The following is a 25110-nucleotide window of genomic DNA, read 5'->3' on the forward strand; positions in this document are numbered from 1 at the left end:
GTGAATACGCTTTGTCCCACAAGAAACACGCCAATCGGTCACAAAATTAATGAGTTGAACCACTTGTTACATGATACGGGAAGCGAAACAAGTTTTACGGCCCCTCTAAACGAGTTCACAAATAAGCTTCAGCAGTAGAATTGTCCCTGACAAAAGTTGGAAACAATCCAATTTGATACGATGAGTGTTGCATCTCTCTGTCAAAAATAATTTGCCTACTTTTGTAGATACCCCTGAGAAGTCAACTTCAGATAATATGTTGACACATAAAATGGCTTATTCATTCTCCACTTGGTAGAAATAGGCTATGAAAATACAATACTTATAGATACTCTGGAATTCATTCTGAGATTGAAAAGACCGGAGTGTTTAATTCGGGCCAACTCATACAATTCATGGTCTATTAGAACTGCTTGCTGAACCTTAGACGTTAGGCTCGCCTTAAATTTAGCTTTGACTTGAACTGAGTACCAATAGTCTGAGAATATTCGACCCATGCTGAAACTCTGTTTATTACTAACCGTCGGATATAAAAATGAAAACAGATGGCGGTTGTGTATCTCACCACGAAACGAATAAATCCTATTACTGTATTACAAAAAATAGGACGATAGAAAATGAACAATGATTGCAATCAGGGGTGGTTGAAAAATTAGTAATGGAATTGTGTGCTTTTGCATATCATACTATTTCATTATTCGTTAAAAGTCAGTGCAGATTCTCTTTCTCAAGCTTTAGTCTGAGATCATAGGACTTGATATACTTTCAATACGTTCAACGAAATGCATATCCAAATCCATTCAAGTTCAACTTGTGCTCAAATCAGTGTCACCACTTCTTGAATATCTCTATGGATATCATATTTTCATAATCAAAAGTGAAAAATAAAAGCAAGAGAACAATGTTAAAATGTGTGGATACGGCTGGGAAAGCGCGACAGCGTCGGGTACTCGAAACAGGAAGCACAGTATACATATATTTATCTCTGTTACTCTGTAGTCGGGCGAGCTCGACAGAGTCAACAGAGTCGTCAAGCGTGATATAATTACGAGTGTTCCCTTTCAAATAGAATAAATCATCAAAGTGGTTTAAAATATTGAATACTGGTAGTTCCAAAAAAAATGCTTTCAAAAAGAAACTTTTTATCACTAATAACCATATTTAAGTACTGGAAGTACTCAGTTGAATAACTCAAAAATGCTTTATTCAACACCGGGATACTTTTATATTCGAAAGCAGTCAACCGCGTCTAGTTCAACAGAAACTGTGGATAGTATGGTATGGTACCCGTCACAAGCTGATATCAAATCGATATTTGGAACGTTCCATGTCATCGTATTTTTCGAATACCTATAGCAATGCCAGAATACCTGTTATTCAAGAGAAGGTAGAAATTGCAGTCAGTTTATCTTTTTTTTTTTATCTTATGCAGTCTTCAATAAGATAGAACGTGATGGCAAATTTAGTAATCTCCAGTTCTATCTGAAACGGTTCTGTACTAGTTCAATGCTGACGCAGTTAGGATTACAAAACATAGTAAAATAGCGAGACAATAAAATGCGTTCAACAAGCATAGCTATAGGGCAAAGTACAGACTTCATCAATTTTTTTTTATCCTATACAGCTAAACGTTCAGTATTCAGAAGTGAACCCAATTTGTGCGTATTGCACAGTCCCATCGTGGTTCCATAATGGAAAGTAGAAGTATTCAAATAGGTTCCATTATATTTGATCCCCTGACAATTGAACCTGAATACTATTGCACAAATGAATTTTTTTTGTTTTACGGATATAACACATGGGTTTTAGCACCCGCATATAGATTGAACCCGCGGATATACACATGGGTTCAAATGTACGTGGGTTCAAATGTACGGTCACCATTCGCATAGTAACCAGCGATTGTCTTATTGTCAATGATAAATAAGTTAATTTTTGAATGCTGGAAGTGAATATAAGTTGAAGATCGAGGCCCAAATCATCTATTTTAACAAAGTAACAAGTTCCGAAACTTAAGTAATCAGAAGTTTTTGCAATTGATAACACTTCGTGCTTTCACTTTGTTTTGTGTGAGAATTTTAGTGTGACATAATAATGATATGCCGTCGTCCAATAATAGCCTCGATCACAACCAACTGATTCGTTCCTAGCTAAGCATATTCTTTTTAAAACTCTCTATTCCAGAGCTCAGATGGTGTAGGTCACACACGTTTCCGGCATTGGTGATCAATAGATGGTTTTTATAATAATATTTGCATAAATAAATAAACTATGTCAGGCAAACGGTTTTTGTATTCAGATAGGCCGAAAGAGATTGGCGATTTATATATTGGATGTGAAAATATAGTAATCAACAACAGAGGCACCAAATCAAACTTCCGTAAGAAAAAAAATCTTGGGGTTGAAATTATTGTTAATATAACAAACTCTATGATATCTTATATATCCTTATAGGCTTATATATATATATACGATTTAGAATTAATGAGTTGTCACTGAAATTAGGTTTAATTAAATTAATCCTATTTGAAATTCAATCATATTTAGAAGCTTAAAACAATAAAGGTTCGTTTAACATTCTAAATAAAATTTGAAAATGGTTGATTTAGAAAACTATAAATCAAAGTCAATTTAAAAAACAATGAGATAGTAGCCTTCACGAAATTTACGTTAGTACTGAGCCCTGTTTCACTTGACAATTTTGCTGATTCCATTGTCGAAATCGACTTAAAATTTTTAATTAATCGAAACTCACGAAGTATTCCAATTGATAATACCTACCGAAAATTTTTCATAAAACTTTTCAGAAGCTAAAAGAGAAGGAACTGACTGTGCAAAGAACGTTTTCATCGGTTGTCACAATGTGAAGAAAGATGACAGAGAATCAACTTGCAAAGTTCAAGGTACTAAAGCCGATATTTCGTTTCCCAGGAATATTCCTCCTATGAAAAGTTTTTAAAATCGAAACATGATTTAGTCCGGTTATCAAAACATAACAACCCAATACGAAACAATATAAGGCAAAAACAGTCTTGAAGTTTTTTTTAACTTACTGAAAGCGGCTCCTAATTTTGAATATACTTCGTATAAGAAACAACGTCTTTTGTCGTTACTGTCATAACTTACTCTGACTGCCTTGCATGTTGACCAAAGCATTTTATATATTACCTTTTTTTAATTTATCTACATTTTCTGTATTTTATTTAAGGTTCCTTTTCCGGTTCTGCTTCCATGGACGTATTTGAAGCATGCAGTGATGTAACGATAAAACAACAAAATTCTGTTAAAGAAGTTGGTATGTACGGAATCATAAATAACACTTCTATATGACAATATACAGAACAAAAGGTAATGCATGTAAAAGTCAGAGTAACACTAATGTCGCAAAATTTCCCATTCTTTCAATGTTTTTACCCACCATTAAATGTCAACTAACGACAGGAGCCGTTCTATTCTTGACTTATTCAAAATCTCGTTCACCTAATGTTTTTATAAGTATTTCCAGTTAACTTCTAATACTTTTACCCCGCTTGAAAAACAGATTATTTTGTGTTGTTCAAATTTCATTTATTGCGCATGATTAATGTATTCTTATACTCTGAGCCATGCGTTTCTCTTATCCTTGAAACTTTTGCAGCTGGAGGAGGCGTAGCGGGCACTGAAACATCAATTGTAACTGCGCGAAACACAGATAATTTAGATTTATTAGCAAGTGGAAGTGATATGACGATAAAAAGCGCAGCTCTAGAAGGTAGGCCTACTATATTTTTACTAAATAAAGTGATGAAAAAGTAAAGTTGGGCTTGGCGGAAACAAAGAAGCAGACAATACAGTATTACTGCAATTTTCACATTGTGGATACGTAGTTGAATTGAATGTGTTACTGTCCGTCAGAACTGAGATTTTCTTATTTACAGATTTACAAGAAAAATGGATAAAAACATTTTTATTTATTCAATGTAATAATTCAACGACAACAACTGACATAATATAGTGTAGTTGTATGTCATCCCTTTATTATGTACATTTTGCTCTTGTCGCGAAAAAAATTAAGGAAATAATGAAGGCAGATTTAAACAGCTTTACATTTCATGATGCTAGCATCTGTATGCTCTAAAACAGGGGTTCCGAAACTAGAGGCCCCTTTACCCCCAGATGTACATTAGATTGAGTATGAAAATTAATCTTTCCATAACTTCTAATATGCCTTACATTTTTTATCACCTGATTTTAATACCTTAGTACAGTGACTATTTGGCAATTCTCACCTCAGTAGAAGCTTTCACTACGAATTCGGTAACTACCGAGTGTTCGTTCGCACATGATTTACATTTGATTTTACTATCACAGCACGCAAGGCAACACGGGCGATTTATGAATATCAATGATTAAATATTAATATTGAGTTTGGGAAACTCTGCTATAGAAAATGAATATTCACTATCCATCTTCTGTGGAACTTAATGTCATAGGAGTATGGTACTAATATGATGATATGTGTGATTGTAAGTGCTATGTGTGGTTGTAAGTGTGAATCTCGAACATGCGGATTTATTATTTTATTTAAAATAATTAATTTTAATGTTTACTTTCCAGGTTCAAGTGCAAGCATGGTAGTTCTTGAGGGTGTAAAAGGTGGAACACTAGATTTTACTAGTGAATCAGCTGAAGACACTGGCACCGGCTAAATAACATCCCTTTAACTTGTGCGCTTTTTTGTAAATCAAATATGCAGAGAATTGAACTTGAACTGCGAAATGTATTGACTATGAGTGCACTTACTCAATAAAATAAGTGGAAATTCGCCAAGTATTTCTGTTTACTGAAATCATCATTACATATGGGGAGAAGCTCGGATCAAATGATGTAGTATTTGGTTACAAAAATAGTCTATTGTTTGCAAGTTTTAGTTGTATATATGATTTACAAAATGAATTTTTGTAATAGTTTGGGAAATTTTCAAATGATCACCACCCATACGTTTTAATGTATAAGATTGTAAAAAAAAACAATAATAAACAGAGACATAATATGAAAATGATATCTTTGGAATTATATTTTGACGTTTAACCCAACTATACTTCCTGTTTCTCTGTCGTATTGACCATATGTCGCGTTATCCCTTATGTCAAGTTTCTCCAAAAATCACTGTACTTTTACAAAAAAGTTCAAATATTATTGTATTATATTTATACGATCATTTAAAACTGCACAAATATATTATATATCCCGACATGTACCAAAAACAGTTTTAATAATGCAGAAAAAATATTCAGCTTTTTTGATCGTTTATCGTTGGTTATTATTATTCTTAGATTAGTAAATTTTCTTATTAATCTTACCTTTTAGCCGCATAGCCGACAAGCTTCAATACAAGAGAAAATAAATTTGTTTATATTCAACCCCATTTTATTAATTTTCCGGACCTCAAGAAGTATGCGCATCAAGATGACGCACAACCTGAACATGGTATGTGTACCAGGTTAGGTTTCAGGCTGTGCGCCATCTTGGTGCACATACTTCAGGAGCGCCTTTTTCCTTTGTTCTGCAGTTTAATTTTCGCCATAAATTTTTTATTCGATAAACTCTACTTTTAATTTCGATATTTGGAATGTAGCTTGAATGATTTGGATTCATTCGCAAAGTAGATGTCTATCAACGATGTTATCCGCTGTAACTTAAAATAAAATATGTTTATAATGAAAAGGCAGAGGCATGTATTATGCAATATAGTATGCACTCGCGTCTTATAGCAAAATAATAACTTCAGACCCGATTCGTCATGCTCCGTGTAGTGTGAAGTTCTATTCAATTGAGGAAGTAATTTAGACATAGCGGGCGAAGGTGGCCGCACGGCTTTCAAAATTGTATCATAGCCAAGTTCGTCATGGTAATACGTCGTTTTTTTTCAAATTACAGTAATATTGAGTTGTTTAGTAAAGTGACATAGCGGACGAGAGTGGCCGCACGGCCCTCAAAATTTTATATCAGACAAGTTCGTCACGGTAATACGTCGTTTTTTTAAAATTACAGTAATATTGAGCTGTTAGATAATTGAGCTGTTTGGTAAAGTGACATAGCGTACACATAAGAGAAAATCATACTCATAATGACTATGCAGGCCAGGGGTGAGCACGGTTTACGGATCAGGGGCTAAAAATTTTGCCCACCTAGACTGGCGGGTCATGTAAGTATGACGTAGAGAGTTGTATTTTATTCACAATGTTTACAGTTATGCAAAAGTGGAAAGCAATAAACCTCGTGCCAAAACTAAATTTAACCTAAATCTCAACAAATTCCTTCAGCTATTTTTAACTGAAACATCAAATTTAAGTTTCAATTTGGTCGTGGCTAGGGATGTAAGTTTCAGAATTTCGAATCGAAGCGATTTGAATAAAAATCAATTCGAATCGATTCGAAGCAGTTTAGGAAAAAGAGACCTGATTCTATTAGAAAAAAGAATTTCATAGATAATACAGGGCAATTGCACACCGCAGACGCGCCGTCTCGGTAAATTACGTTTACAGTTTTCCAAAGTCATAACTCGTAACACTCCCAGAGTTGATATATTTCATATTGGTAGCAGCTTGAGAGAGACCAATTGTTTCGCTCAAATTTGTTCAACTACTTATATTACGAAGTTTCACAAATAATTTAATATATATATTAAAAGTTCATCTATATCAGCGTTTCCCAAACTGTGTTCCGCGGAACACTGGCGTGTCTATACTGACAAACGAATCTACAATATTTTCTGCAGTATGCGAAAGTTATTGTCCCACTCCAAGAGTAGTGTAATGGTAGCAGTGGCATCCAAATGCCCAATTTGTTCTAATTCTAAGCAAGCGAAGAATCGTATTTGGATAAAATTGTAAGTTAGATACTGAAGTTTGAGCAGTCATGTAACATTCATGGTTTGAGAATATTTATTTTTCGTTGTTTGGATAATAGCCTATACATGGATACTTGGCAAGGTTTCTTGACGAGGGCACGCTTATATCTGAATTGTAAGATTTTAATAAATCTTAAATAAATGATGAAACATTTACTGTGGGTACAATTAAATAATCAAATCAACAACTTAAATGGAACATAAAAAATACAAATTTTGTGTCGATTTTAATAGCAATGTGCCCACAAAGCCTTCTTATTGGCAATTTTTTGCATGCGTGTGTGCAGTTATCTGTGTATTCAGTACCCATTCCTTTTTGTGTATGACCGTGACGCAAACGGTACTATGTAGGGTTTATCATTTGGATGTATTCTGAAGGTCAATTTTAGAAGAAACAATCACTAGAGACGAGACAACCGGTATTGTATTTAAATAAATATGTAACCCCTATATAAATCCCAGTCGTATATATATATTTAGTAGTCGATAAATTCATGCAATATGTTTTTCTAGTAACTTTATCCATTTTCTAAGCTCAATATTGTTATTTTATCAAAATCTATACTATATTTCCTCCAAATTCGAAGAATGTAAACGATAATCTGATGATATACTAAATAGAATCAGATTCGGAAATATTAGAATTCGAAAATCGATTCATATTCGAAACTTACAATCCTAGTCGTAGCAGCATCAGGCGGGCCGGATTTGGACCGCGGGCCTTACTTTGCCCATGTCTGATGTAGGCTATTTAATGTGCAATACGTGATAAAAGATCCAAATATATTAGAATTATTCATGAGGAAATACACGCCAAGAACAAATACTGTAAAGATGGTTTTCTGCTCAGAAATACTATTACTAATAGCACATAATTAATACGATGGTGTTGAAAGATGCGCATGTAAAATTAGTATGGTTTAAAAAGGATAGCAAAAACAGATATATATATATATATATATGAAATTCATAAGTTTGAATAAAACAGTCGAGACCTCATAATAAATCTTTGTCACAAGCAGATAAATTACGCGTATATTTTAAAAATTCCCTGCTTACTATATTGGTGAAGCATATCCTAGAATATGCCTAGATTGAGATCACCTACCAACAAATCACAGCGCGTTCCAATCGATGCTCCATCCACATCAACGAACGGTAAGTGATTCAGGTATTTTATATACATATATTTTTTTTTTATTTAAATATATATATATTTATATATATATATACATATTCTCATATCCGGATTTTTAAAGCTTTCATTGCATAGCTGATATTGGATATATATATACCAATAGTACCGCATCAAACTATCATTTACATTTGCAAGATAGCTCACCTCATAAAAAAAACGTTGATTGCCTCCGTATTCTGCTATATTTATCAAGCTCTGTGGACCAACCATTTGATCGAGCGAGATCGAATGTTCAAGTGTTGCAACTCAGATTTGCCACGTTGTGTATCCTCCAGCATAAAAGTATATAACGGGACGCAAAAGAGCGAAACTCACTAGCAGCATCTATATAAAATTATGTTTAGCGATTGCATAAGCCCTTTCCTTTGCAATGGCTACATGTAGCGCATATACACAAACCTTTATATAATTTATATATATATATATGATAATTTTCTCCTATTTGGAGCGAGACAAATAAATATACATATATTCGTTTTGTCTTATTTTTTAAGATTATGAGACTACAAAGAAGAGAAAGAGAATCAATAATAACAAAAAACCGAAAGTGAACAGACATAATAATGCAAAGCACAAAAAAATATCAGTCGAGAATAATGTGATAAAAATAACCCTAAAGCTGGTTTTTCCGGAGGTCGAAAAGGAGAAATTGAGGAAAAGAGGATTCGAGTTCGTCCACAGTTGTGCTACCACCGAAACATTCGGAGGTCTCGGAAGATTCATACAACAAAAGGAGAAAAAAGACGTATATTGGCAAGATGAAAAGGGCAAAAAATTTGACAATGATAAATCACTGAAAGAAGCTGAAATTAACAATGGTGATACAGTTTATGCTGTGGAAATACCTGAGAAAGTCCCACCAACCCCCGAGAGATCAGGTTCTTCCGATTCCATCAAAAGCAATATTTCTGATATATAAACATTTTACATCAAAATGATTCTGCTACATTACAACATAACTATATACATATAACAAAATGTGAGTGTGCATGTGCTACGTCATGTGACAATTAAACGGAAATAACTCCATGTTTAACGCGTCTTATCTACATTTATTCGGATATTTTGTTTTGCTTCGTATAGCATAATTTCAGGAAATATAAACCAGATCGAGACTTTCCGTTGGTCACCCCTATTACGAGATTGCACGCCAGAGCTTATAAACGTTGAGATAATGAAGGAGTTCGAACTCGGCGGTTAGCGCATCTAGTTAGGCGTTAGAAAAACGATTGTCATGGCTTCTCTGATCACGCTGTGCAGGTTCGCATCGCTTAAGGCAGTGGTTCCCAACCGCCGGTCCGCGGACCGGTACCGGTCCGCGAAGCTTTTTTGCCGGTCCGCGAGAAATTTCGTTTTTATGCCGTCTCAATCCCTTTACCGTAGGTTGCGTTGGTTTATTACGCAATTTCTCTTCCGCCGTCATATTGCGACGTCATTCGCGACATCGTGGCGCCGAGTAATCACACTTTTCGCCTTTTCTTCTCCGATTCATCGCGAATGCGCTCCATCAAATCTCGCAAGGTTCAGAAACCTAAAAATCGGCACGCGTGCTTTTTCTGTTCTGCGTGCTTATCGTGATTAATATGATCATCCATATAAAACGTTATGCATATTTCTTTGTTCAAACCAGAAAACAGTCAGGGACAGTATAATATTCCAATATGATATGAACTTGTTGCGATCCTGCAGGTGATCGCGAGACGCGCAAAACAGCATGGGCGCAGAGATCTTTTTCAGTATTTTGAGCTTGGTAGCGACGACTTTGTCATTGTATTGTAAACTCATTCCGTTTGAGGCATCGATCAACTGCAGAGGGATTAATATGATAAACCCGATGAAAAAGAAACCTCTTGATTAAAATTGTGACTCTACCTTACAGTCCAGATTTAAAAAAGAATCACTGTCATAATTTTGGATATCTCTTGATAACGAATACCCATCGCTAAGTAATCGAGCAATCAAACTCTTGTTCGTATTATCAACCATTATGCGAAAAAACATTTTCATCACTAGCTTTAATTAAAACGAAGCAAAGAAATCGGCTGCACACCGCTGCAGAGCTACGTTTTGCAGAAACTTCTTTGATGCCTCGTTTGCAATCGTGCATCGGAAACGGAACAGCAGCAAAATTCTCACCAGAGTTTGTACATTATTTGGCATTTACATGTTTTTTATGTGAGATGTTTTACGCGTGGCCTTTTTTTACGCATGATGGGTGCCCAGCACTGCATTTCATTACGCAAATATATGATATTATTTTATGTTTCACCCATTTCAATTTTTGGCCGGCACATTATTTAATAGTTTTTCTTCGTGTGAAATGTTTTTAAGTGTACCTTTTTTGTCTAGAAGCATATTGAGTGCCCGGCATTGCATTATATTACGCAAATAAATGTTATTCTTTTCTGTTCCGGTCATTTCAATTTCTTTGCCGGTCCGCGAGTACTTTAATTTATTTTTACTGGTCCGCCAGGGTAGAAAGGTTGGGAACCACTGGCTTAAGGCAGGGGTCGGCAACCTACGGCCCGCGGAGTAATATAAGCCGGCCCGCGCGCTTCACTGAATTAAAGTAACAAAATAGCTGTTTTGACGATTATATTCTTTACGTAGCAGAATTTATTGTGAGACACGTGTAGACCAAATTACAATATAATCTACCATGTATAAAATACACAATTACTCGTTTAATGAGCCTATAATTTAATTATAATTAGACAAATGGCAACAAAACACAGAAAAGTTGATGATGACAGGTGCAAAGGGCTCAATGACGCGGAATTTTTTGAGATGCAATGAGGAAATAAATCTATATTCTATTTGAGAGATGTATCACTGCTGGATTTTTATTATAAAAAGAATAATCCGTTCGGTTACCACCGTTTTAAAAATATGTGCGTCCCGACAATGACTTGCATCCTTTAATTTTGGCCCGCGAGCGATAAAAGGTTGCCGACCCCTGCCTTAAGGGATAATTATGTGCGAAGGGATTGTTGTACTCCTCGTCGTCAAAAGGTGGTTCACCTAATCGCTGGTCGGGTATGGCTTTCTCCACCATCTGAAACAAATAACTATCTATTATTATCATACCCGACAATGAGTGGCAGTCGGCCGTAGTTTGTCAGATGTTCAAGCTGTTCTATCGGATTTCCTCCTCTGAAAATCCTATCCTAAATCATCTTATCTTATCACTTCAGCGTTCATATCACATCATTAAAACGAAATATGATAATACATTCTGGGTTAAATTTTTTTTTTAGTAAATAAGAATCTAATGAAGGTATATATACTATACACCGCAATATAGCAGAATAAAAAGGAAAATATACATACAGTGCCAGGATGTTGAGTCGTATTTCGCATGCGTATAAGTAATATTATATGTAGTTTCGAACCCTATGTTATATGATATTGTTTTGTAAAATAGGATAGGTTGGTAGGCTTTTCATCATCAGCGTCGTAGTCCGATTTTTCCAACCACTAATAAAAATATGAAAGAAAAAAAATTGACCACACAAATTACATGGAGGGTAACCACACCGAACTAAATCTGGTCATCGAGTATCGACCCCAAATTTTCAATATTTATTTAAAATTTGTATGGTCATACTGAAGTTTACTGACTCAATAAACAGATACAACTTACAGATATAATTGAAAAATCATATAAAATGCTAATTATAGTCATCCAAATTTCAAATGCTGGTGAGATAATAAACCATTCGGTTACAGATTTTTAAATTCTATTTAGCATTCATATACCAAAATGATGAAATTATACACACATCTTTAACCAACCTGGCATAGCATAAAAAGCAAAAAATAATGATTTAGAACTTTCGGGAACGATAAGTAAGTGCTGTGTTGGGAAATAAAGAACATTTCCAATGTATTTTAAAAAAATGCTGAATCTGTATACAGAATTTGTACAAGTACAAGGTTTACGTCGTCAACTTCAATATTAAAAAAACTTATTAGTAAATTGTTTTTAGTAAATTGTAAATTGTTTGTCACATACAATAAAAACAGAAAAACAAGATGAATCCTGTAATCTTACAATTTTTAAAATCCCGATATCGCTAATTAAATTATATCAAAATTTCTACCTTCGGTATATTACCGGTATATTTTAAATTCATCTAAAATAATGAAAGAAATTTATTATGAACGAAACTTCTATTTTTATGCTATCAACATATTTAGCACACAAAGTTGAATCAGAAAGTAAACTGTAAGTGCCGAAAAATTAGAGAACTTAAAAATACCCTTACTATTGCAACAATCTGCATAAGTGTCACCAGCTCCACATATGACGCAGATGATTAAAAACGATTATTTTCAATTAAAACTACAAAAATTGACATGAAATGTTAGTTGAAGAAGTGTGCCAGACGTTGAACTCCAGAATAAAAGTTAAGTCATCAAAACTAATAACTAAATTTTTAAAATCAAATTTAAAAAAAAGGCATAATATAAACATGATTTTAAAAACTAATATCTAAATAATATACAGAATATCAGTTCAAATAAAAAAAGTATTTTATACAATAGATGAAACATTCAAAATTGATGACTGATGATGGTTGGACTATTTTTTCAGATTTGCCAGTAACTTCCCGACGACTTCCAGGTCTCTGGCTGCAAAGAAAAAAGTATAAGGTACCACTCTCTGCATGTTAATTCGAGTAACATGGGCAAAAAAGATTCAAAATTTATTATGTAAATGGGCCATTCCAAGCAAAAGTTGAATTCCATCAATTTTTCAAAATGTGTAGTGAAAGTAATTTTTTTTTATTTTCGATATCAAAAGACATTGAAATTTTATTGGACTGCATTCATTTCATCGAACAATTTAAAATTTCACCCAGGTTTTTGATGGTTTATAAAAAATTGCCTGAAATGTAGAAATTTTGGTATAATTGACATATTTTGTGATGATTCCTGACACAAAGTGTTTGATTGTGTGGTACAGTTATTTCTTATGGAATTGACACACTGGATTTAAGTTAATAAAGTTTAAATGTTTGCAGTGCTGTAGGACATTTCTTCACCCATTTAACGATTTATTACCAGAATTTTGAGAGATGATAGAGGCCGCTATTCCGAAGTGGAAAAATGTCCTGTAGTGTCACGTCCTGTAGTGTCACATACAATATGCACATTATTGGCATGGATTTACAGTGTTACATTAAGTAACTTGAGCAACACATAGAGGGGTAGTTCAGCTACTGCACCAGAAAATACTATGGGCTCCTACTGTATCATCGCAAAAATTTACAGCACAACACAACGTACTGTTAGTGCATGGTGGATTTGCCGTCCTGTAGTGTCACGCTATATTTTACTATATTTTTTTATCTACTAAGTAAGTCTTGGGTGTAACTTTTGTGCAATTTTTTACATATTCAATAAAGCAACTGATTGGACAATGAAACAAAACATGTAGCTGAAAATGTGAAAATATATTGCATCCAACAAAATGCAAAATTTCTGGAATTGTCCTGTAGTGTCACTTGGAATAGCCCAAATGTGGATGACAAAAATTATATATCCCAGAAATTTTACCTAATTGAATAGAATGAAAATAAAAATAACAATTCACATTCAATCCATCACTGTTGCTCAGTTCCATAAAAGCAATAGAAATATAGCTGGAATGAAAGACATTATTAGGATTTTAAAGTATCATGTTGTTAAATACGATTGCATATCTTTTTTAGAATGACTACACACTCATGCCTGCATAACTATGTGTCAACGTATGACTATGGGAAATCATTTGCATTCAAAAAGAAGATTGCTGAATATGCAGTCTTGTCTGCAAGTCGTAGTTTAAAATAGGGCATACAAATGACTAAGCTCTAGCTTACATTGAAAACAGGTGCAAATATGACCCAAGAAAATTAGGAAATCCAGGATAAAAGACGTTATCAATAATTTGATCACAATTTGTGAATGTCAAAAATTAATGACACAATAGCAAATTAAACAGGTTTTATTTAAAATGATCTAAGCCCCACAAATAAAGAAAAACTGCATAAGAGCATGGGATGATAAACCTGGTGTGACACAATTTTATTTAAAATTACTAATATGCGAGGTAAAAAACTGAGAGCTTAAAAACATTTTGAAACTTCGCTTCCTGAGAAAAAAATTGGGACTAACAATTTAGTGAAACAAACCGGCTTCATGTCCAATAAAATGGAAAACAAAATAAGCTAAGCAGAAGAACACTTTATTTTAAACCTCACTAGTTATATAAGGCATCCAAAAAGTCCCTTTACGATTTCAATTTTGTCATGAAGTCAGTTCTCGATATATCTTAACCAGGTTTGTTGTTTTTAAATCAGTAATTGTAAGTAATTAGTAAGTATTTTAACTTCATTTATTAATACATCTGTGAGGGCCATAACAGTATATGGTATCGATGAATTCCCTTTGCATTTTTGAAGATTTCATGGGTATCCTATACAGAATAAGGTATGCTAAATACACTATAGCTAATATATTAGGATATATATTTGCCTAATGAAATGGAGCAGCTCATGATCAAAATGCTACAAGTATTATAAGTAAATCAATTCCTCATACCGTTAACATTTCCAGCTATATTGATCACATTATCCTCGTGTATGTTGGTCACCCCTGATCCTTTTGCAATAACATTTGCTGTTATGTCCCTTTGTGAATCCCCACTTTCTAAATTATGAAATTATTGTAGTAAATATACAAATTAATAAACACGATAAGATGAGAATTTATAAATTTAATATGGACAAAGATCGGTGGTGACCTACAGAATGCTGATTATCAGATAAGGTAATCTGTGGACGATCCCAATGTAAGTTATTCACAGTAAAACTGTGATCAGTGTCCACGAGCTTAGCATGATAAGAAAACCAATGTTATACGTCTGATATTCTCTATAAAATAGCCTCGGTAACATAAACAATGCGACCCCAAAACTTCAGATCATTTAAATTTCTTAAAACTGTGTTTGTGTATGATTGTACCAAAAAGTTTCAGTAATTTAGGACACTTTGTACAAAAGTTAGGTATTCTTTAGAAAATGACCTTTGGGTCATCATGTATCTTAGTTCTAAAGGTGTTGTTTGCTAAAAATGCAACTTGTGGGATAGAATTCAACTTTTCATGTGGGATCATTCTCCCATACAAGGAATTTAATTAAACAGAAAATTAAGGAAATGAATGAAACTTCGTTTCAAATACAATATAAGACTGACTTGCAAGATTAACTGTATTTTTCGAAATTATAGTGTGGATTCCACCAGCTTCACCACCATCTATGTATTTATTTGCTGTGCCACAAACATGTGGTATGTTTACCCTGAGACAGAAAAAAAACATAAGTAAATATAAGAGTAGCATGACAAAGAAAAATTGTTGCGAAACGAATTGAATTTAATACTAATAAATAGGAATTTGTAAAAAATTACTTCTTTCAATCTAAAATACCACTGCTGTAAATCAATTTTTTTTCCCATTAAAATTATTTGTCAGAATTCAAATATATCAAAATATTTGGGTATGGGAATAATCTTATAAATAAATTGAAAATGTTACTAACTTGTCTATTTTTGTCACATTAACATTTTTCATTCTTCTCACAATTTCTGACCTAAATTCACCAAGAATTCCTTCTTGTAAAATATGTGTTAATTCATCTTCTAGATGTTCAAAATCATGGTTAATTCTGTCACGTATTTGTCCTTCATTAATCAGCATATGAAGCTCCCTTCCCCTTTCTTCTGGTACACTTAAACACAATCGATTTCCTTCAATGACATCTGTTGTTTGTATCCAGGGCCATTCTCTTGTCAAAGACCTTGAAGCCAATGAAATTGCTAAAGCAGCTTGATTACCAGATCCCAAAACATTCTCCATTGCAATTGGTTCAGCTTCTATATCAGATGTTGCAATCTCAGCAACAAATTTTGTCTCAGTGGTGAGCACTAATTGTTCACCGGGTGACGCACTTTCCCCAGACTCTTCAATAGATAGGCGAATGCAAGCGGAGGAATGATTATCAATCGAGGGACGGAGCCTGATGCTAAAAAAGTGCATATGAAATAAAATGACTGAATAAAACATCTTTCACAGTAAACTAGTAATATTTAAAATAAATATTTTATTTAGGCGGAGTATGTGTAGCAGGTTAGGGTTAGCGTTAGGCCATAATTTTATTCCAATTTTTCCTATTCCAGTTCTATTACGAGTTCGGGGATTAGCCAAGTGACTCCTGTAGTATTTGTACCTGAAATTATTGCCTAACCCTAACCTGGTACACATACTACAGAAGTACCTTAATTTATAACCCCATGAAATCAAATAACAACTGTTATATTAGAATTTCAAACTATCCTTTATAATATAATAGATTATATTAGCTAAAAGTCAGGGCAAAGATGCTTTTGAAAATCTATTTTATTTGGAGAAAAAATGAAAAAACTTTAAGGCTATTATAGCCTACCTTTTAAGAGATTTCAAATGAACTCCTTCTAGAAGTTGACAAATAACTTCTCCTGTTTTTAAGTAAATTGGACTCCCAATTATCCCCATTAAATTAGCATTCATACATTCAAAATCTTCGCGAACATGGTTCTCAATTTTGTTTTTGTCCATAAGATGAGAAAACATGACGTCATATTTAGATTCAACCGATATCTCCAAAATATTTCTTTTCTTTATTCCCGAAATTTTCATCCAAGGCCATTTCTTCATCAAAGAGCTGGCAACTACAAAAAGGGCAATTCTGATTGTGTCAAAACTGTCATTTTTAAGACATTTATCAATATGAAAGGATTCCTTCCCTTCTGGACCTAGCAGGTTGATAGCATCCTTCACCAAATTTACATCAGCAGTAGATGTGATGACATCACTTTGCCCAGGTTTCAAAATTTTAAACTCAACTTTCATGTTTTTTTCCAGTTGATTAGAAACTTTGAAGCAACTGCAACAAATAAAAACCAATTACAATAATGAACTGGAAAATCGTGTGATTTTTGATTGACAAAGAATTGGTTAGGTTGTGGCAACAAACCCAAAGGATTTTAATTATTTCAACATAATGATCCCCATGTTTGATTATTTAAAAATAAGCTTTGCAATTGATTGTATTTTCACACAATATTCCTAAATTATGATATATGTTATTTGAGCAGAGAATATCATCATATTAAAGTCATACCATAACTACTATATATTAGATATGCAGCCCATAGAAAAGATGACTAAATTTAATTTTCATTTTTATAATTATTTCCTAATAATAAATCAATCATATAGACTTTTGCTAGTTTTGTTTTAAGTTGAAGCAAGAAATAAAATGCATTTACCCCAATATTAATGACAGCAAGATCAGAATTTTTTTCTAGTAACTCGCCAATTTTGTTTTATGTAGATTTGGGCATTCGTAGAAGCAATTATTTGAAGGATAAAATTTCCAGAAACGTTTTTGGAATTTATATTATTTACAGCTTTATGAAGTACAATCTAAAATATGCAAAATGCTACCTCTGTATGCTATCAAACGACTCCACAATCATACCACTTAGTAATTCCAATATTTTCGACTCATGAATAACAAATTGTTCTTCTCCAATGATGCCCAGCAAATCAGATTCTAGATCTTCAAAAATATCTTTTAAATAATTTCCGATTTTTTTCTCTGTCAAGAGTTTGTTAAAGTCATCCTGTTTCTCACTTGGAAATGTGATTTGTAAAAATACTGCTTCATTATTTGAGATAATAACTTCCAACCAAGGCCATTTATTCTTTACTGCTTTTTCTACGATAAACATTGCTGTGTTGTCTTGGCCCAATCGCATGCATTCTTCTAGAGACAAGTCTTTGATATTTGAGGTTTGACTTTCCACTTTTGTATCTGAAATTGGTTGCGAAGAATCATCAAAAGTTTTCTTCTCTTTACTTGAATTGGAAAATTTCACTTCAAAATATTTTGTTATTTTTTCAGCCATTCTAAGATTCTAGTTTATCTTTACTCTCACCCATATACCACTATACCGTATATCTGCAAATATGATAAACGTATGCCTGTATGGGGGAATGATCAAAACTAAATAATTTTCTATTTTGAATATAATCTGAAATATTGCTTCTGAATATATTCCATGTAGACTAGTATCATATTTATCAAAGAAATGAACAGTGACAGAAATTTTTCGGTTGGGCAGAAAAATTCAAGTTAATATCTTTTTGATCAATTTTTCCATGGGGATTTCCCTCAAAAAGTTTGGTGGACATGTAAATAAAAAACACCGCAATAAATCATGGGGGTTGGATGGATGTCTTTTCCATACCCATGATTGATTTATTTCTATTAAACACTAAACTTCCAACACTATTACTAAATCATGGGTTTCTGAAAAATCTGACATCACGAAATCTCGGAGCGGAAACCGGTAACCATTAAGGACAATCCCGCGTTACCTTTTTCCAGACTATGCTAAGCAAACTGCTGCTGTCGAAGTTATCAACATCATTACTTATCGATTTAATCGGTAAGTATGTTGATGCCACTGTCATATGAGCAAAATGCTAGCAAAATCCCGCAGCAAAATATACGATGTCATAAAAACGTGTTTCCACTTTGCGAAATATTTTTAATTATTAACCACAGAGATGTAGAATTGTAAATTGAACGTTATTATGTAGCATTCAATCACACAAAGCATTTAGGATCAAGGGAGAAGTACAACAAACTAAATTTATTAAAATAAAATAACGTAATATTTAGAAAAAAAATGGAAAGTTTGTTAAATTGACACTAAATTTGAACAAGATCTGCCTTTGGGGCTCAAAAAATATTTTGGGTATGGATTTACAACTCAGACATCTTTCCAATCAAATAAAGAATTTGACAAAAAAATTGATCAGTTTTCTAACAAAATAATTTCAATACAACGCAATAACGTAAATTTCCTAAAAATTCGAAAAATCGTTAAATTGACCCAAAATATGAACAAGATCTGCCTTTAGGGCTCAAAAAATATTTTGGGTATGGATTTATAGCTCAGACATCTTTCCAATCAAATAAAGAAATTCGAAAAAAAAAGATCAGTTCTCTAACAAAATACTTTTAATACAACGCAATAACGTAAATTTCTTCAAAATCCGAAATATCGTTAAATTGACCCAAAATTTGAACAAGATCTGCCTTTGGGGCTCAAAAAATATTATGAGTATGAATATCTGAATTCATCATCTTTCCAATGAAATAAAGAAATTGAAAAAAACTCGATCAGTTTTCTAACAAAATACTTTTAAAATACCGCAATAACGTAAATTTCTTAGAAATTCGAAAAATCGTTGAATTGACCCAAAATTTGAACAAGATCTGCCTTTGGGGCTCAAAAAATATTATGAGTATGGATATCTGAATTCATCATCTTTCCAATGAAATAAAGAAATTGAAAAAAACTCGATCAGTTTTCTAACAAAATACTTTTAATATAATGCAATAACGTCAATTTCTTAGAAATTCGAAAAATCGTTAAATTGACCCAAAATTTGAACAAGATCTGCCTTTGGGGCTTAAAAAATATTTTGAGTATGGATATTTGAATTCATCATCTTTCCAATGGAATAAAAAAAATTAAAAAAAAAATCTATCAGTTTTCTAACAAAATAATTTTAATATAGCGCAATAACGTAAATTTCTTAGTAGTTCGAAAAATCGTTAAATTGACCCAAAATTTGAACAAGATCTGCCTTTGGGGACTAAAAAATATTTTGAGTATGGATGTTTGAATTCATCATCTTTTCAATGAAATAAAGAAATTGGAAAAAAACTCGATCAGTTTTCTAACAAAATACTTTTAATATAACGCAATAACGTAAATTTCTTGGAAATTCGAAAAATCGTTAAATTGACCCAAAATTTGAACAAGATCTGCCTTTGGGGCTTAAAAAATATTTTGAGTATGGATATTTGAATTCATCATCTTTCCAATGGAATAAAAAAATTGAAAAAAAAATCTATCAGTTTTCTAACAAAATACTTTTAATATAGCGCAATAACGTAAATTTCTTAGAAATTCGAAAAATCGTTAAATTGACCCAAAATTTGAACAAGATCTGCCTTTGGGGCCTAAAAAATATTTTTTTGAGTATAGATATTTGAATTCATCATCTTTCCAATGGAATAAAGAAATTGGAAAAAAACTCGATCAGTTTTCTAACAAAATACTTTTAATATAGCGCAATAACGTAAATTTCTTAGAAATTCGAAAAATCGTTAAATTGACCCAAATTTGAACAAGATCTGCCTTTGGGGCTTAAAAAATATTTTGAGTATGGATATTTTAATTCATCATCTTTTCAATGAAATAAAGAAATTGGAAAAAAACTCGATCAGTTTTCTAACAAAATACTTTTAATATACCGCAATAACGTAAATTTCTTGGAAATTCGAAAAATCGTTAAATTGACCCAAAATTTGAACAAGATCTGCCTTTGGGGCTTAAAAAATATTTTGAGTATGGATATTTGAATTCATCATCTTTCCAATGGAATAAAAAAATTGGAAAAAAAATCTATCAGTTTTCTAACAAAATACTTTTAATATAGCGCAATAACGTAAATTTCTTAGAAATTCGAAAAATCGTTAAATTGACCCAAAATTTGAACAAGATCTGCCCTTGGGGCCTAAAAAATATTTTGAGTATGGATATTTGAATTCATCATCTTTCCAATGGAATAAAGAAATTGGAAAAAAACTCGATCAGTTTTCTAACAAAATACTTTTAATATAGCGCAATAACGTAAATTTCTTAGAAATTCGAAAAATCGTTAAATTGACCCAAATTTGAACAAGATCTGCCTTTGGGGCTTAAAAAATATTTTGAGTATGGATATTTTAATTCATCATCTTTTCAATGAAATAAAGAAATTGGAAAAAAACTCGATCAGTTTTCTAACAAAATACTTTTAATATAACGCAATAACGTAAATTTCTTAGAAATTCGAAAAATCGTTAAATTGACCCAAAATTTGAACAAGATCTGCCTTTGGGGCTTAAAAATTATTTTGAGTATGCATATTTGAATTCATTATCTTTCCAATGGAATAAAGAAATTGGAAAAAACTCGATCAGTTTTCTAACAAAATACTTTTAATATAGCGCAATAACGTAAATTTCTTAGAAATTCGAAATATCGTTAAATTGACCCAAAATTTGAACAAGATCTGCCTTTGGGGCCTAAAAAATGTTTTGAGTATGGATATTTGAATTCATCATCTTTTCAATGAAATAAAGAAATTGGAAAAAAACTCGATCAGTTTTCTAACAAAATACTTTTAATATAACGCAATAACGTAAATTTCTTAGAAATTCGAAAAATCGTTAAATTGACCCAAAATTTGAAAAAGATCTGCCTTTGGGGCTTAAAAATTATTTTGAGTATGCATATTTAAAATCATTATCTTTCCAATGGAATAAAGAAATTGGAAAAAACTCGATCAGTTTTCTAACAAAATACTTTTAATATAGCGCAATAACGTAAATTTCTTAAAAATTCGAAAAATCGTTAAATTGACCCAAAATTTGAACAAGATCTGCCTTTGGGGCTTAAAAAATACTTTCAGTATGGATATTTGAATTCATCATCTTTTCAATGAAATAAAGAAATTGCAAAAAAACTCGATCAGTTTTCTAACAAAATACTTTTAATGTAACGCAATAACGTGAATTTCCTAGAAATTCGAAAAATCGTTAAATTGACCCAAAATTTGAAAAAGATCTGCCTTTGGGGCTTAAAAAATATTTTGAGTATGGATATTTGAATTCATTATCTTTCCAATGGAATAAAGAAATTGGAAAAAAACTCTATCAGTTTTCTAACAAAATACTTTTAATATAGCGAAATAACGTAAATTTCTTAGAAATTCGAAAAATCGTTAAATTGACCCAAAATTTGAAAAAGATCTGCCTTTGGGGCTTTAAAAATATTTTGAGTATGCATATTTGAATTCATCATCTTTCCAATGGAATAAAGAAATTGGAAAAAAACTCGATCAGTTTTCTAACAAAATACTTTTAATATAGCGCAATAACGTAAATTTCTTAGAAATTCGAAAAATCATTAAATTGACCCAAAATTTGAACAAGATCTGCCTTTGGGGCTTAAAAATTATTTTGAGTATGCATATTTGAATTCATTATCTTTCCAATGGAATAAAGAAATTGGAAAAAACTCGATCAGTTTTCTAACAAAATACTTTTAATATAGCGCAATAACGTAAATTTCTTAGAAATTCGAAAAATCGTTAAATTGACCCAAAATTTGAACAAGATCTGCCTTTGGGGCTTAAAAAATATTTTGAGTATGGATATTTATATTCATCATCTTTCCAATGGAATAAGGAAATTGGAAAAAAACTGGATCAGTTTTCTAACAAAATACTTTTAATATAGCGCAATAACGTAAATTTCTTAGAAATTCGAAAAATCGTTAAATTGACCCAAAATTTGAACAAGATCTGCCTTTGGGGCCTAAAAAATATTTCGAGTATGGATATTTGAATTCATCATCTTTCCAATGGAATAAAGAAATTGGAAAAAAACTCGATCAGTTTTCTAACAAAATACTTTTAATATAGCGCAATAACGTAAATTTCTTAGAAATTCGAAAAATCGTTAAATTGACCCAAATTTGAACAAGATCTGCCTTTGGGGCTTAAAATATATTTTGAGTATGGATATTTTAATTCATCATCTTTTCAATGAAATAAAGAAATTGGAAAAAAACTCGATCAGTTTTCTAACAAAATACTTTTAATATAACGCAAAAACGTAAATTTCTTAGAAATTCGAAAAATCGTTAAATTGACCCAAAATTTGAAAAAGATCTGCCTTTGGAGCGCAAAAATTATTTTGAGTATGCATATTTAAATTCATTATCTTTCCAATGGGATAAAGAAATTGGAAAAAACTCGATCAGTTTTCTAACAAAATACTTTTAATATAGCGCAATAACGTAAATTTCTTAAAAATTCGAAAAATCGTTAAATTGACCCAAAATTTGAACAAGATCTGCCTTTGGGGCTTAAAAAATACTTTGAGTATGGATATTTGAATTCATCATCTTTTCAATGAAATAAAGAAATTGGAAAAAAAATCGATCAGTTTTCTAACAAAATACTTTTAATATAACGCAATAACGTAAATTTCTTAGAAATTCGAAAAATCGTTAAATTGCCCCAAAATTTGAAAAAGATCTGCCTTTGGGGCTTAAAAAATATTTTGAGTATGGATATTTGAATTCATCATCTTTCCAATGGAATAAAGAAATTGGAAAAAAACTCCATCAGTTTTCTAACAAAATACTTTTGATATAGCGCAATAACGTAAATTTCTTAGAAATTTGAAAAATCGTTAAATTGACCCAAAATTTGAACAAGATCTGCCTTTGGGGCTTAAAAATTATTTTGAGTATGCATATTTGAATCCATTATCTTTCCAATGGAATAAAGAAATTGGAAAAAACACAATCAGTTTTCTAACAAAATACTTTTAATATAGCGCAATAACGTAAATTTCTTAGAAATTCGAAAAATCGTTAAATTGACCCAAAATTTGAACAAGATCTGCCTTTGGGGCTTAAAAAATATTTTTTGAGTATGGATATTTAAATTCATCATCTTTCCAATGGAATAAGGAAATTGGAAAAAAACTCGATCAGTTTTCTAACAAAATAATTTTAATATAGCGCAATAACGTAAATTTTTTAAAAATTCTAAAAATCGTTAAATTGACCCAAAATTTGAACAAGATCTGCCTTTGGGGCTTAAAAAATATTTTGAGTATGGATATTTGAATTCATCATCTTTCCAATGGAATAAAGAAATTGGAAAAAAAATCGATCAGTTTTTTAACAAAATACTTTTAATATAGCGCAATAACGTAAATTTCTTAGAAATTCGAAAAATCGTTAAATTGACCCAAAATTTGAACAAGATCTGCCTTTGGGGCTTAAAAAATATTTTGAGTATGGATATTTGAATTCATCATCTTTCCAATGGAATAAAGAAATAGGAAAAAAACTCGATCAGTTTTCTAACAAAATACTTTTAATATAGCGCAAAAACTTAAATTTCCTAAAATCTCGAAAAATCGTTAAATTGACCCAAAATTTGAACAAGATCTGCCTTTGGGGCTTAAAAAATATTTTGAGTATGGATATTTGAATTCATCATCTTTCCAATGGAATAAAGAAATTGGAAAAAAACTCGATCAGTTTTCTAACAAAATACTTTTAATATAGCGCAATAACGTAAATTTCTTAAAAATTCGAAAAATCGTTAAATTGACCCAAAATTTGAACAAGTTCTGCCTTTGGGGCTTAAAACATACTTTGAGTATGGATATTTGAATTCATCATCTTTTCAATGAAATAAAGAAATTGGAAAAAAAACTCGATCAGTTTTCTAACAAAATACTTTTAATATAACGCAATAACGTAAATTTCTTAGAAATTCGAAAAATCGTTAAATTGACCCAAAATTTGAAAAAGATCTGCCTTTGGGGCTTAAAAAATATTTTGAGTATGGATATTTGAATTCATCATCTTTCCAATGGAATAAAGAAATTTGAAAAAACTCCATCAGTTTTCTAACAAAATACTTTTAATATAGCGAAATAACGTAAATTTTTTAGAAATTCGAAAAATCGTTAAATTGACCCAAAATTTGAAAAAGATCTGCCTTTGGGGCTTTAAAAATATTTTGAGTATGCATATTTGAATTCATCATCTTTCCAATGGAATAAAGAAATTGGAAAAAAACTCGATCAGTTTTGTAACAAAATACTTTTAATATAGCGCAATAACGTAAATTTCTTAGAAATTCGAAAAATCGTTAAATTGACCCAAAATTTGAACAAGATCTGCCTTTGGGGCTTAAAAATTATTTTGAGTATGCATATTTGAATTCATATTCTTTCCAATGGATTAAAGAAATTGGAAAAAACTCGATCAGTTTTCTA

The 25110-nt window shown here is 31.8% G+C and overlaps 3 protein-coding genes across 4 annotated transcripts; 2 read left to right on the forward strand and 1 right to left on the reverse strand.

Moving 5' to 3' along the window:
* The first annotated feature begins 1251 nt into the window (after positions 1-1251).
* Positions 1252-5586, forward strand: LOC120335935 (uncharacterized). Its single transcript, XM_039403563.2, has 5 exons — positions 1252-2380; positions 2808-2903; positions 3209-3295; positions 3638-3751; positions 4597-5586. The coding sequence occupies exons 1-5, from the start codon at positions 2272-2274 to the stop codon at positions 4686-4688; spliced, it is 498 nt and encodes a 165-aa protein (XP_039259497.1). The 5' UTR covers positions 1252-2271; the 3' UTR covers positions 4689-5586.
* Positions 5587-7368: 1782 nt separating this feature from the next.
* Positions 7369-11304, forward strand: LOC120335936 (uncharacterized). 2 transcript variants are annotated; one of them, XR_013470605.1, is made up of 3 exons: positions 7369-8050; positions 8585-9366; positions 10594-11304. XR_013470605.1 is itself a non-coding variant. In XM_039403564.2 (2 exons), exons 1-2 carry the CDS (start codon positions 7978-7980, stop codon positions 9007-9009), a joined length of 498 nt encoding a protein of 165 aa, XP_039259498.2. In that variant the 5' UTR covers positions 7369-7977; the 3' UTR covers positions 9010-10585. The 2 variants fall into 2 exon arrangements, 1 of the variants encoding a protein (XP_039259498.2); XM_039403564.2 differs by lacking the exon at positions 10594-11304 and having other exon boundaries at positions 8585-10585.
* A 419-nt stretch (positions 11305-11723) lies between these two features.
* On the reverse strand, positions 11724-18152 carry LOC120335866 (uncharacterized). Its single transcript, XM_039403486.2, has 6 exons — positions 17622-18152; positions 16579-17058; positions 15676-16158; positions 15332-15435; positions 14679-14786; positions 11724-12725 (listed from the first exon to the last, which is right to left on the reverse strand). Exons 1-6 carry the CDS (start codon positions 18083-18085, stop codon positions 12676-12678), a joined length of 1689 nt encoding a protein of 562 aa, XP_039259420.2. The 5' UTR covers positions 18086-18152; the 3' UTR covers positions 11724-12675.
* Between the last annotated feature and the right edge of the window lie 6958 nt (positions 18153-25110).

This window comes from Styela clava, chromosome 2 (genome assembly GCF_964204865.1).
Source record: "Styela clava chromosome 2, kaStyClav1.hap1.2, whole genome shotgun sequence".
Classification (NCBI taxonomy): Eukaryota; Metazoa; Chordata; class Ascidiacea; order Stolidobranchia; family Styelidae; genus Styela; species Styela clava.